Source organism: Zonotrichia albicollis, chromosome Z, assembly GCF_047830755.1.
Source record: "Zonotrichia albicollis isolate bZonAlb1 chromosome Z, bZonAlb1.hap1, whole genome shotgun sequence".
Taxonomy (NCBI): Eukaryota; Metazoa; Chordata; class Aves; order Passeriformes; family Passerellidae; genus Zonotrichia; species Zonotrichia albicollis.
In genome coordinates, this window is record NC_133860.1 from 44,971,219 (window position 1) to 44,986,646 (window position 15,428).

At 37.0% G+C, this 15,428-nt stretch overlaps 1 protein-coding gene across 1 annotated transcript in view; it reads left to right on the plus strand.

The window, feature by feature from the left end:
* SMARCA2 (SWI/SNF related BAF chromatin remodeling complex subunit ATPase 2) overlaps positions 1–15,428 on the plus strand; it is a 116,925-nt gene that overhangs the window by 14,132 nt on the left and 87,365 nt on the right. The window contains exon 3 of the mRNA XM_005488275.4: positions 7,455–7,578. Within this exon, the coding sequence (XP_005488332.1) occupies positions 7,455–7,578 (124 nt within the window). The remainder of the gene's footprint in view (positions 1–7,454; positions 7,579–15,428) is intronic.

Here is a 15,428-nt window from a genome sequence, read left to right on the forward strand (position 1 = left end):
AAAAAAACCAAAAACAAAACCCCCAAAACAATCTTAATCCACCTTAAAGGATTTCTTTTACAAATTGTTTACTCTTCCATATTGAAAATGTGGTTAAAAAACATGGCTTTCAAGTTATTTTATGAGGACTCAATCTTACAAAGGAATATAATACATACGACGTATCATGATGACTTATCATGTAGAACATGTCAATAATTGTACTTCTGTGGTTATTGTTATATACTTAAAATTAGACTGTGTGTGCTTAGACTATCATTAATGTTTTTTGCTTTGAGGAAATACTTGCCTGTGTGGAAATTCCTTTGTGAGTACAGTTTCTTTATGTATTGTCATTTTTGTTTGGTTGTGTACCAGAGATTTAGAACCCAGAATAATTTTGATTGCAGTGATGTTCTACTCAGAAATACGTAGTAACAGCTTACAGAGCCAAGATATTGAAAACATTTTGGCAGCTATTTTTGATTACACTGGGAATTGTTATATGCACATAGAGAAAAAATTACAATAAAAAACTGTTTTAAAGTGATAGAAGCATGTTTTAATTTTCCTGTTGAAATTACGTTTTCATTTTGACACTCTCACATATGGATCAGTTTCATTCATTAAAAGAATGTCCAATCAGTAGGGACATGACATCACCATATTTTACAGGAAGAACTAAAAATATTGTAATAACACAAAGACTAGATAACGTGAAGGAGGCTGTGATCCAGCTTTCCATTTGCACTGACCTGCTGTAATCTCTGAGAGGTCAGTATGTGCAATAGCTATAACCTTTGCATTTGAATCTTGAGGTGTCTGATTTAGCTGCTAGCCAGATTAGACATTTGCAGTTGGCATTTTTTTGTTTGTGGGGTCAGTTACAGCCCAGCTTTTCAGAACTCTGTCACCAGACTTCATAGCCAGGGTTCTCACTTCATTCCTTTCAATTTTTCTTGTACCTGTAGAAGAAGGTGGCCCCAGGAATTTTGCATAGAACAGCTGAATACTTCACACATTGTTTTTAATTTAATTGATAGTTATACTGATATATCAGGCAGTCAATCCTATGGTATAGTTAGAAACAAACCAACAAATGTCGTCCCACAACATTTTTTCAGGGACTTCAGAGAACATCTCACAAGGTTCTGTGAGCCAGAGCAGAAAGTCTCCCATTGAGGTGGCATTGAAATATTTTGAAAAATGTACCACAAAGAGTCTGGATAGCCTATTCAATGATGATCATTCAGTATAGTTACAGTAAATTACCTTTTCTATACCTTAGTTCTGACAATGGAATAAAGACTGTAATTTCACAAGTCTTTATTTTTTACTAGCAACAGGCTTACTGTTGTCTTTTACATTTGTACTTCTGAGGTTCCAGCATGTCTTCACATGTGTGTGATTAACCTAGAAAATGGGTCTGTTGATTTGATACAGGTGAAAAAAATAAAAACTGAAATAAAATCTTACTTAATTTTCAGTCTATATGAGGTTTTAGGTCTGTTTTTCTGTGCAACTCCAGAAATAGTGCATTGGAATAACTGTTAGGATATAAGAAATGCTGTAGAAGGGTGCCTTTAGATTATTTTGCAAGTCTTTCTGGAGTGCTGTTCGTGAAATTAAAAAAACTGGTCAGCCACCTGTAGCTGGACCACATAAACATTTTATTTTTGCTAAACAAAATATGCTGACTTGCAAGCCATGATATATCATAACACTTTTTTAAATGAAATGCAGTAAAAATGGGGGATTGCACCAGAAGTGTCCCAGTTTTGCAGTTGCTCTGTGGGATACTTATGTATGCACTGTCATTTAACTCTTCCTTGTAAAATTCACACGCTTAAGTGAAACAACTGTGTTAGATGTTTGACTAGCTTACAAATGATAATATCATGCAGAAAGCTTTAAAAAATCCAAAAGATCAAGCAATACCTAAAACTGATTGAAACAAATTTTTATTAATAAATCATAATTCCTAAAGCATGTTTGCTTAAGAACAGTTGTTATGAAAATTAAAGATTGTATATTCACTTGGAAACCAGAAGACTTTTCCACGGGAAAATTTACTATTAGTTTACATTATGCAGTTTTGACAGAAGCAGTAAATTAACTGCATTTCTTGCTGGTTTCTTAAGGACTGTTGACCAAATTTCCAGCAAAATATTGGTCCAGATTTTATTGAATTGTATCGTGGATGCATCACAACTGTGTTTAAGAAGGAATACTCAAGAAGTCTCTCAGGGATACTGCTAAATGGACAAACTGTAGCAGCCTCAGAGAATCTTGGAAGTCATACTTGGAAGCTGAAGGATTTTAAAAGAAAGCATTGCTACCTTCCTTGCCCTAGTCTTACTTTTCTTCTGCATCCGCATAGAAGCTCCTCTGGGGAAGAGCTTGGTTACTTGGTTTTAGTCTGAATTGATCAAGCTTTTGACACAGTCCCCCACAACATTCCTCTCTAGATTGGAGAGAGATGGTTTTGATGAGTGGACTGTTGAATAAGAAAGTGGTTGGACAGTCACAACTGGAGGGTAGTGGTCAATGACTCAGAGTCCTGATGGACACCAGTGCCAAGTGGTGTCCCTCAGGGGTCTGTATGGGGACCAGTGTTACTTAATATCTTCATTAATGACATAGGCAAGGGGACTGAGCAGGTGTGCAGATGATACCGACCTGAGTGGTGCAGACAATGTCTGAAGGATGGGACGCCATGTAGAGAGACCTGGAAAAGCTTGAGAAGTGGGTCCATGGAAATCTTAAGTGTTTTAACAAGGTGCTGCAAGGTGCTGCACCGGGGTTGGGGCAGCTCCTTGTACCAGCCCAGGCTGAGGATGAAAATACGGAGAGCAGCCCTGCTGAGAAGGACTTGAAGGTGCTGGTAGATGAGAGGGTGGACATGACCAAGCCATGGTCAGCCAAGTCCAGCCCAGAAAGCCACACGTGTCCTGGGCTGCATCTTTGCAGTGTGGGCAGCAGGGCTGCATCAGCTCTGGGCTCCCAGCACAGGAATGACATGGACCTGTGGAGTGTGTCCAGAGGAGGCCACTAAGCTGACAGAGGGATGGAGCACCTCTCCTGTGAGGAAAGGCTGAGAGGATTGGGTTTGTTCAGCCTAGAGAAGAGAAGGCTTTGAAATGACTTCATTGCAGCCTTGCAGTACCTGAAGGCAGCCTGCAAGAAAGATGTAGAAAGACTTTTTACAAGGAGAGGTGAAAGGGAGAATGGTTTCCAACTGAAAGACAGGAGGTTTAGATTAGATACTAGTAAGAAATTCTTTCTTGTGAATGTAGTGAGGCATTATAACAGGTTGCCTACAGTAGCTGTTGATGTCCCTTCACTGGAAGTGTTCAAGGTGAGTTTGGATGGGACTCTGAGCAACCTGGTCTAGAGACTGCCACTGTAAGGGGTTTGGAACTTGATGGTCTTTGAGGTTCGTTCCATCTCAAGCAGTACTATGATGCTATGATACAGCCTTCTGTTATCTTATGTGCTAGCTGGACCGACCACATGATTTTAGCTGCCTAACCTCTGATGTTGTGACTACATTGTAGCTTGTTAAGTTGAATGGTGCTCACTTGAGGGATGGATGGAGTACTATGAGCTCTTGGTTTATTTTCTCTTCCATTTAATTGTAACCTGATGCATAATCACTTCTTTTGTGAATTTGTAATGGGATATACTGTAAATGACTGCTGACTGGAATAATTAGAATGATGTCATGGGGAATATTACTGGTTTTGGTGAGTGAGATAAAATTTGAGGGAGAGAAAAAAGTCTTCAGAAATACAGTAGTTTTTACTAAATATGTTAGTTGTTCACTCAAATGTTCCATTAAAACTGACGGTAAATGGTTTCCTGTTTCAGATGTTATTGGGTAATAGATTAGACAATGGAATCAAAGTATTTCTGTCATGGTCCTGGAAGTAACAACATGCAACTTTAGCAGGCATGTTCCCTGTTTGTTGCTGTTGTTGATGTGTACATTAGTAGAAAAGAAAGGAAGTATTGCCAACCTTGAAAAATCAACAGAGAACCTAATGTAAAGTGGTGATTTTGTGATTTTTTTAGAGATTAATAGAATTGGTGGCCAAAACCTACTAATTCCTGCTGCAAGAGCTACAGTCAGACTGTAGATCTTGCAGTGAATGCAGGGATGCATTCAGTTATGCTGTGTAGTTATGTGGCAGTTACATGACAACACGCTGCTGTTGGCCTTCTGTAATTCTGTTGTTTTAGAAGCTGTATGGTCTACAAGAAGACTAGTCTCAGTACTCAGTCTTTGATTTTAAGGCTGGAGGTTTTTTTTACTTGATGTTTTATTAAATAAGGTGGATTAAAACAAAAACAAAAAAGACCCAGATGCTGTAATGTCACAGTTTACCTGAAAATAGGTCAAACTGTGATGTATCTATGAGAAGACCTTAGTTGCTAAATTCAGAGTAAAAGCACTGTAGGCAAAATTTTCCTTATGCATTAAACATTATGTAAGTCTGCCAAATCCATAGGCTTGTGGTAGCCTACAGTTGAAGTTCATCCCTCATTCTTTTTCTATAAGCATTGTGTATTTGGCCTGTTCAGTACTTATTTCCTTACTTATGGGGACCAATCAAAACTGTAGTTTCTACTCTAAGTTGAATATGTCTCAACTTCCTGTTTCCCTTCTGTTCTGTCATATTAGAAGACTAAAACAAAAAGGGTACCCCATTGTGATAGTAGTGCTTTATTGGTAATATAAGTTACCTATCCCGACAATGTTTTTGTGGAACATAGCTTTAATAACTTAGAGAGGACTGAAGAATTTACAGAAATTACACTGTGTTTAGATACCCTCTGTAATTTTAAACCTGTGGCATAGATTTAGAGTTATCATCTAGCTCTGTAACTATACAGTGATTTAGAAAAGTTACCAAAAATAACAATTCCTCAGTTCTTATAGGCCACTGCTGTCCTCTGCTGAATTGTGTTCCCTATTGTATATGGTTTTTTCATAGCCAGCAGAGGTTCTTCTCTCTGAAATACATTCTTGGATGTGCCAGTCTCTGCATACATTTGCAATTATGCAATCATTAAAGCTAATTTTGACTTCACAGAAGTTCATGCCATCTTCATCTTTTGTATTGTTGCTAGTAAAAAGCTGATTTATGCATTCTAATAAATTTAGTTTTCAGTTTTTTCACCACATAAGTAAATACACAGATGCAAACCCCTTTCTTGCTATATGTGTAGTCTCCCCTCCATTAGACTTGAAGTGTTTCAATTTGCTACACTTGTTTTTGTGGCTGTGTTTTTTTAATAATACTTTTTTTACAAAAATCTGTTCTTTTGATCAATGATCTCCAAAGAAGCATGCCTTGAATAAAAGTTTTCTTCCGTAGTCATGTTACTACCTCTCTGTTCTTGATTGATTTTTTTTTTTTAAATTCCTCTGTCAAAGGCCACGTACTTGCTTTTATCTGTGGCTCTTTTTTAACTGGCAACTCCATCCCCATGCTCTTTATGCTGGTACTCGTGATGAATGCATGCTCTGTGCCTTCTTACTCCCACCCAAACTGTTTGCGTTCCCAGAGGTTTCATGGTTGCCACCTATTAGTGCAGTGAAACCCATCCCTGCAGTTACACATGCTACAAATGTACAGCTAGAGACTTCTGTTCTGGAGATCAGATCGTTGCCAGCAAGTCTCCTCCTCTTGGTAGCCATAAAGATACCACGGCAGTCAGCACATACCATGACAAAATAAGAATGCATCCAGCTTTATAGGTGTTTTGGTTTCTGTAATAGTCAGCTCATGCAGACAGAATGTGAAGCGAGAGTTTTCTTCTGCACTGGCTGTCTTTGTAAGAAGGGATGAAGAGAGAGGGAGGGATCTTCGTGCCTCAGAAAAGGGCACTGGGATTTACTTGGTTCGCAAAGTGGAACTATTTTTAATGTGTCAGTCATCTGTGTGTACATTTCTACACCATAGCCCAAGTTCTTGTATTTAAAAATAGCTTATTGAGTAGTATGTATTTTTCTGATACAGTTTCTTTCCACAAACATTTTTATACTGTCATGATAATTAAATGATTTAGTGAAACATGAAAAATCTATTTTATTTTTCCTTTTCTATAACTTTCCTGCTTTTAACTCAAACTTCTGATAAGAAAAAATGATAGTGAAATCCTTAAGAAATGCTGAACAACAACAAAAAATTCTGTGTGTTTAAAGGTGTTTTCAGTCAAATCTGATGATTGCAATTGAAAGTAAAAATTTTATGTGAAAGGTTTATGAAAATTGAAACTTAGAATTATTTTTTCTTTTGTAGAAAGGGTGACCTCTGTTTAGTTTTGTTGAAATTTATTCATGTGCAACAAATTACTCAAAAATAAGAAATGTGACACTTCTTTTCTATGAGCTGATGTAGCTTCCTGCGCATTTGTTTAATTAGCTTCCTACATTTTCCACTGGAATAAGTTATCTTTAGTCTCTTTTTAAAAAGAAGTCTCTAATAAAGAGATGTACATTTAGATAAAACAGATCACGAGGTCTCCATTTGCAGTAGTGTTTGCAAGAGCAGCATTTAGTGTGCATGCATACGTGTGTTAGAGTGGGACGAGCCGTGTATTTCTGCAGAGAGGAGCTAAGTGATGCCAGTCCCTTCCTTCCTAACACAAAGCCTTACAGAGCTCTAACTTAGAAGTTAATTAGCTTATTCCTTTCCATAGTTAGGAATATGATAGAAGTTTTGCTTTCATGGAAAACTTTGTTTCTTGGGACTTCTTTCTTCCAATGTTACTTTTCCCTTGTTTTCACTTTCAGAACTCTTCAGTTTTTATTATGGAGCTTTTTCAGTGCCCAGAATGACTTCAGCATGTTTTTCACACTCCAGGTTATCTTTTCTACACTCTGTGAGGAGAGCACTTGGAACTGTTCTGTGTCTGAAGTACCATGGGAACTCTAATTTAGAGGAGTGTATGAGGGGACAGGTGCTGTAGGGAGCACAAGTATTGTTTTCTATTCCTTGACTGCCTATTCTTGTTTTTGTTACTTCCTGCAGTGTCACCCTTGTTTTTGAAGAGAAACAATGTTGAGACATTCCAGTAAAGCAGTGACTGAAAGGGCAAAGTTTGGGCTAAAAATAACTCAAGTTAAGCCACAGGCTCTACTTTCATAAGTTAGTGTATGTTACACTGCTTTGTAATATGAGGCCAATACAGGTTATGTGTTTGTATTTGGACATTTGCCATTGCCAAGCAGTTCATACAGGGAAAAAAGGCAAAAAGGAAACAAGGGACAAGCAGTCGAATAGTGTTCTGTGGTTCCCTAAATATGTGATTTCAGGGCAGAGGTTCCTGGGTTTTATTTGTTTTGAATGACTGCTGAAAGAAGTTCTTCCTCTTCATGTATTAGTTTAGATTTTGAGTTAGTCATTCATATTTTTAGAGTGGATTTATATACTAGCTCTCTCTAAATACTTATCTTGTTTTCACAGTCTATGGATGGCTTGCATGAAAAAGGAATGGTTGAAGATGTTCACTGTGGCTCCATGAAGAGTATGCGACCTCCTCATCCTGGAATGGGCCCACCTCAGAGTCCAATGGACCAGCATAGCCAAGGTTTATCCATACTATGCATGCTCTATGATTTTGGTGCCTCTTGTTCCACAAAGAGCCTGTCATTCCATATCACAGATTGCCAGTTATTTCCCTTCAGCTTTGTTTGGAAAAGCTGAACAGGGCAAGGCAAATAGCTGAATTGCTTTGCTTGCTGGAGTATCCATTAGGCATGTATTGGAGAAAAGCTAAGGTTCCAGTCTGTAGCTGGGGCAAGTGTATCACAGATTTCAGTTTGCATCTCTAAAGAAAAAACCCATCAACTTACTTACTATCTTATGTGGCTGCTGTGAATGTAAATACATTTTAATATGATTTACTATCATCAAGTGCTGATCAACGTACTTTCCAATGTTTTTTATGCCAGAAGATAGAAACTCTTTTTAACATATCACTATGTTCCTTCTTTGTGTCTGTAGGTTGGAACATAAAAGGACATGCATTCTATGAGCAGCTTGGTATTCTGGAGATTTAACTAGAAACACCTGCTAGTATTAATAAGTTCAACAGCAGACAAAACTTTCTGTGTTGCATGCTTAATTATTTTACAACAACTTTTGAAGACTCCCTAATGATATTAGACTCTTGGTGTGACACACACTGTACAGATCTGTTAGGAGGTGGTCCTGAACTTCTTTGTGCTTTTCAGTGGTATGTGATTGAAACTCTAGTGTGTAACTTGCCAGCTGAATCCCAGTCTGGGACCCAGATAATTAGAAAGTAATGTTTTTCCACTAAACCTTTCAGTATCAATTTAGTAAAATAGAACTGACTTTGCAGAGACAAGTTCTTCATTAAGTAAAACTTCCTCTTTTGTTCATTTCACCAAAATGTAAGCGTGATCATCTGGGAGACAAATTTTGCGTCTTTGCACTTAGAGGGCACTTCTGCTTAGGATGAAATGAAAGAGCATTTGGTCTAAAGATGAAGATGGGACAGTTCATACGTTATGTACTGAAAATGCAGGAGCATAGGTTGCAAATGCTTCAAATACAAGTAGCTTCTGAGTTGTTTTCTCCTTTTCTGTGCTGCCTCAGGTCAAATTTCCAGGTTATTTTGCACTGTAAAAAGATGATTGATTGTATTGATGGTAACTTTGTCAGGATAGATACTACAGATTCCTACTCTCTTTTTTGTATGCCACCAACTGTTACAATGTAAACAGAGATTACTAGAGTTATGATGTGGAGCAGGCTTTTAAAAGAAGTGGTCAAAAAAATCTCCCGATGTTCTAATATTCCAGATACTTTTTTTGACATTATAGAGGACTGTTTTAGCTTTCATTGACTTTGTGTTTCCATTTTTTTTGTTCTTGCACAACTGTCTTTTCCACAAAAAAGTGGTGATGGCACTTGATGCTGTTCTGATACTTGCTGGGCAAAGTCCCATCTACTAGACTTGTAGGTTTTTGCCATTAGTGTTGAGGTCCAAGGTAGAAAACCAGGTTCCTTGATAGCCTGTCAGCCTATTAGATATTTTTTTATCTGATTTCCCACAACATTAGGGAAAGTAGCACACTGGTATTTTTACAAATTTTCTGGAAATATGCAGTATGGTTAATGACAGTTTACCCATGCCCACACTCATGGCAAAAGGACAGAATGACTTCTCTGAGAATCCATGGGAGGATGCCTGGTAATTCTTGAAGTCCTGACAGAATCTTCGGTTGGGTGTGGTAGAAACCAAGGCTTGCTATAACGTTCACTTCTTCATGGATGTCTGATAGTCGAGCTTACAGTAGACGGTTGTGTACAATTTTTAACAATGTGAGTGTCAAGTAGAAATGATACCTCATTAGTTCTAGGTCTGGTTTTTTCATGGCTATTGTTTGTAGTCCTCAAGTTGAAGTAGATAAATATGCACTAATTGATGGTTTTGGGGGGCATTTGAGAGAAAGTAGTTGAATAAGTCCAAAACCCCAGGAAAGGGATTGCTTTAAATTTCCCCATTAATTTGAGAGCTTAGGAAGAATGGCCGTGTGTCATTAAATATTGTTGTAGGTAAAATAAATATTGTCTCTCTTTATGTCTTTGGGATGTTGGCTGTGATTCAGACCATCAAGAACAGTTTTCTGGAAAAATCACAGAATCATAGAAACGTAGTATGGTTTGGGTTGGATGAGGACCTTTAAAAGTCATTCTGTCTCTGTTCCCTTTTGCAGTGAACAGGGTCATGTTGAACAAGATCAGATCCCCATTGTTCAGAGTTGTTCAGTGCCCCATTGAAAGTCACTATGAATGTTTCCAGGGATGGGGTGGGGCATCTACCAACTGTTATGAACAATCTGGCCAGAGTTTCACTACCCTCATTAAAAAAAAAAAAGTCTTCCTTACTTCTAGTCTGAATTTATTGACTAAAATGATTCCACCTTGTCCTGTGGTACTGTCCTTGTAAAAAGTCTCTTTGCGTCTTTCTTTTAAGCCTCATTCAAGTATTGAAAGGCCACAACAAGGTCTCCCTGGAACCTGCCTTTCTCAGGAGGAACAACCTCTGTTCTCTCTGCCTGTTCTCACAGGAGAGCTGGTCCATCTCTCTGATCATTGTGGCTTCCTCTGAATCCTGTCCAACAATTCCATATGCTTCCCATGCTGGGGACTCCAGAGCTGATGCAGCCCTGCAGGTGGGCTCTCAGCAGAGCAGAGCAGAGGGGCAGAATCCCCTCCCTGCCCTGCTGCCCACACTGCTCTGGATGCAGCCTAGAACGCCATTGGCTTTCTGGGCTGTGACCACACAACGACAGCTCATGTCAAGCTACTTATCCTCCTGTATCCCCAAGCCTACTCAGCAGGGTTGCTCTCAACCTCTTCATTCCCCAGTATGTATTGATACTAGGATTTGTCTTGACCTTTGTGCAGAACCTTGCGCTTGGACTTGTTAAACCTCATGAAGTTCAGGTTGTCACACTTCTTGAGCTTGTCCAAGTCCATCTGAATTGCATAAAGTCAGCCTTTAGCCTGACAAATTTACTATTATATATTACATAAATATGATACTACTATATTATTTTTATATACTAGTCAAACTAGCCTGTCATTTTTCTGGAAGCCATAAGCTAAATTCCTTCATTAAAATGTTAACTGGTCTGATACAGTATTTGTACAGTTTTCAGGAAAAATGATCTTAGCCCACGTGTGGGGCTTCTCTGTGCATTGTTAAAGCCAGTAGCGTGATGATTGACACAACCTTGTCTGCCTGGTAGAGTTGTAAAAATTCCTTGGCTTGTTACTGTATGATACTGTGATTTAAGACAAAGATATCACTAAGTAAAATCAATATAATCTGCATTAAATACATTATGATAATTAAATGACAGATTATAAACTTAACTGTAACTAGAAGATGTACCAACTGTTATGAACAATCTGGCCAGAGTTTCACTACCCTCATTAAAAAAAAAAAAGATCTACAATCCAATTGTAGATTTTTCTAGTCTTTTGGAAGTCGGTTTTGGTTGAGTGCTGTTCAAGGTATTTATGATCTGGAAAAAAGTTTGAAGTCAGTACAAATAAAAATTTTATATAACACAGAGGTTTAGCAGTGAATAATAAACAAGTTGGTTACAAAGGCTGATCGGAATCTGAGAAGAATGTGCTTATTTTTCTAGCACAGGTTTTAGTACAGCCAAGAGCCACGCATGTCGAGGAATGAAGTAGTTTGCTGTGTAGTAGTATAAACTGTGTTATAAAAAGCAGTCTATACTGCTGAGAGGAGTGTGTTTGTTTTGTCCTAGAGAATGTTAAGCTCCATTTTTTAATTTGTCTGATGAGAGAGTTAAAAGAATACTTGATCAGTCTGCACATTCCCAGACAGTAAAAGGGTTTGTAATTGATGAAGCCTTTAAAGTAAAAAAAAAGAAAAAGCAGTGTGTTTTGCTATCTGCAAAATTGCCTGCAAACTATTTGAATTCAAAATGTGTTCAAATAGCCGTATTTTACTTAATGAAGATATTTAACCTTTGAAACAAGGATTGCCCAAGTATTTGTGGAAGGTTTTGTATCATACAAAAGCTAAATCAGCATTGGATGTCTTTGTCATCTGTCCCATAGACCAAAGGGAGAAGTTTGTTTAGAGGTCAAGAGTCGCTGGTCTGTTTTGGAAAAGCTAGGTAGGCTATTGTAGCTGTAGTGGTCCCTCATTGACAGAAATCTGCCTGTTCATGGGCTCCAAGATTCTGAGAAGGACTGGTAAGCTAGACTGGGAAACAATGTCCTTAAATTTTTTGACCATGGCAAGGTGGATAGTTTTCATAAAATGCTTCAGTACTAGAAATCTGGGTGGAGTACTTGTGATGAATCCATAGGCTGTTGTCCTTCTGTATGCAGTTCACAATGGGAAGTGGTCACAAAATGAGTTTTCATTTAAATGCCAGATGTTCCAATAGCAGTCTTTTTCGTTCTTTTTAATAATTTTGTAAAAGAGGGAAAAATATTTGTATTTAAGTGCAAAAGCAAGATTTTTTAATAAAATATATGCTTACAAATGTGCGTGATAAATTAGAAGTAAATTGACACAAGAAGTAAAACTGCACATCCAGTTGTAGATATGGTTATGTAAATCAAGCATACATTTGTGAATGAACAAGAGAAAGTTGATACAGAATTTTGGAAGTAATGATTCGTATGTTAGGAAATAATTAACTATCCTTTTCTGAGGGGAAATGAATTATGAGCAAATCAGAAACATTTGAAAGCTAAATCTGCAAGAACTGTGTCATTTTACCTAAGTGCCTGTTCACTGGTTGTATCGTAATTACTGTTCTGAGATTTTTGCATTTTTTTTAACCAGCAGTAATTACTAAGTTAAGGTATGCAACTTTATTATTTAGTTTCTCTGTTTATTTTTTTATTGGTGCTCAGTGAGATGCGAGTCATGCAGAAAGAATGTTTTACTAGCTCAGACAGATCATCACATTTTTATTGTGTACTGCAATAGGATGATTTTCAGAAGTCTGAATATATGGGAGAAAATACTATGAGTTGGTATATTTCTCCTCAGCAATTTCTCCTTCCAATCTTACTACCAAATTGGAGAAAGGGTAGCATTCCTGGCTAGTTTTGGTGGCAGATTCTCTTTTCTTGAACTTATGTACAGTGATGCTCCTGTTCAGTGTTAATGCCTTTGTTTTGATGCTAACAGGTTAAATGAGTGGAAAATGCATTGCTCTAATTTCATATTTAGCTGTTTAAATAGTAAGCTTACTACATGTTTCTGATTTTGAATTTGGTTAGAAACTGTCTTCCGGCACCGTGAGTGAACTGTGGTGAATTCTGCAGTATTTATATGAGGAGTATGACATTTACTGTAAAAAAATGTTATCCAGCAGATTGAAATCATGGTTAGAATTGACTTTTGAAGGGGATTGGATAGAAATTTGAAAGACAAGCCAATTATTTATATAAAATAAAATACTTGTATTATAAAAACTTCATGAAAATATGTAAATGAACTGGAATAAACAATTTTTGTGGTTTTCTGTGATTGGAAAAATTAAATGAAGTTACTGTGATACAGCAGTGAAAAACAGGCAAATTTGAATTGTTCTGCTGTCTTTTCTTGCTGTTTGTAAGTGGAAACATAAGGGCTGAAGGAATTTAGCATTCTGGGACTTGATCTATTTTATTTTTTATTAGTCATGCAGTATTTGTTGGACTTAAAAAGACATACCATTTTTAAACTTCTGGAATTCACAAATATACTGCTGCTTCAGAGGTTCATTGTCCCTACTGTTCTTAAATTAGTTGCATTTCCTTTTCTGAATTCATTCAGAATTTTAAAGATGAGGAAAGACCTGCCACCTTATTCTTCTGCCTGCCAGTGTAAGATTTTTCAACAGTTTTATTTCTGCAGTCCTAGTTGTAAATTACTTGCACGCATGACCTCTCTTTCTTCTTTGTTCAATTTCGCAGTAACTGGTGTTAACCCTGGCCACACTACTGAGAGGGAAATTTTGTTTGCTTGCCTTAGGAAAGTTTGTAGCCTCAATCTGACATGGGCATACTTTTCACTGTGTTTCAAAACATTGTGCTTTTGTCCTGTGTGTGTGTACTTGATTCTTTTTCTTTGTTTTTTTAAGCTAACTTCAATTGATGATTGAAGTGATAGTTCAGTGAGTTACACAGCTGTATTTCTTCAGTCCTGTCTCTACCTTCCAAATCCAAAAATCTTCTTACAGTCATATTCTTGAGTACAAATATACCTTTTCTGTTGGTTTTAGTATCAAGATGTGACCTATATGTTCCTCAGACACTTTCATTGTTTAAGACCTAGTAAATTTTAGTGGCAGTTCAAAACCTCTGTTGAACATTACAGTGTTTGAACTGCTAAAACTTTGAGTTTTTTCTGTATCTTTACTAGGTTTTTGTATTAATTTGTAGGTGTTCTTTCCATTTCATTATAGCATTAAAAATGTTGAAAAAAGGGTCTAAATTTTTAGCACTCTGATTTTCCAGCTTTAAAACAGAAAAGAAAGATGTTATTGTTTCTGTTATCTGAAGTGAAGCAAAAAAACAATTAAAGCAGAAACATTGTGTACACACTGCCCTCCAACAGTACTTGGAGAAGCATTAGAACTAGGATTTCTTCCAATGTTCATACTGTAAAGAATATACATTGTTTATGATGTGCTGTGTTGTATTTTTGCTTAACAAGTTGATGCCAAAGTTGGATTAAATATGTTTCTGATTATGCGTTTAGTTAGGAAAACTTGAGAAGGGTTTCTGATGAAGCCTCTTCTATAACCCATTGAAGGATTATGGGAAAGACAGGACTCTCCTCAAAGATGCACAGTAAAAGCAGAGAAGTAATGTTTACAAATTGTGTAAGTGAAATTCTGATGGGACTTAAGCGAAAGGAAATCCAGCATTACAGTTAATAGGAGTTACCATCATTTGAGGTTTTCAGAGCTCAGTTAGACAAAATCTGGGGAAACCTGATAAAGCTTAGAAATTACTACAGTTTAAAATTACAGACAGGGTTGTTTGGCCTCCCTTTCCTAGTATTCTCTGTGTTGTTCAGAACTGTAGGTTACTGTTGTGCTTTTATGGTGGGACAATTTTAGGGGATGTTCTCATGTGCATGCTTATCTGTGTTAGAGTCTATGTGTAATAGGATAGGAAAAAAGCAAGTAGTATAAATACTTTATTGGGACAGGCTTGTGACTGTATCTTTTTTTCACTATCATAATATGAAAATTTTCACACATTAAGGAAAAATTTTCATATAGCATCACAAAATTTACATTGTGTAAATGCCACATTTTAGCATCTTTACAAGAAGTTTAGAAGGATTTTGTTATTTCCTGACTTCATGGAATGTTTTTATTCTTCTTCTTGCCAAGCACAGTTTTCCATTATTAAAAATGCTAATGCAGAGAACTTGGAGTAAGAGAGAAGGTACAAGTAATAAATTCATAATTGGAAAGATCAAAAAATGTCTGCTTTTGAAAACTCCTCTTTGCAAAACTTAGTCACAGACTTAGCAGCTTGAACTGTCAGGACTGAAAACAAATATTCAACATCTTAAACCACTGTTCTAAACTTTGTAGTCCAGATGCATTTCAAGGTTTTGAGTCTGAAATGTATCAGTCATTAAGGAATTTAAAACTTGGGCAGTATATCTTGAGGAGGGACAGAAACCATTTTTTCAAAAGCGGTTCTGAAAACAATGTCATTCCAGTTAGGTGCCATTTAAAGTAAAACCTGAGATTTAGAAATGTAATAATGGACAAACATTGCAATAAACCTCACTTTTTAGTATAAACCAGTAAGGCAATTGCATATTTTTTTGTTTTGTTGTGGTGTGATGGGTATTTTTTTTAAGCAGTGTGCTCAGCAAGAGGGATTTGTAGCTTACCC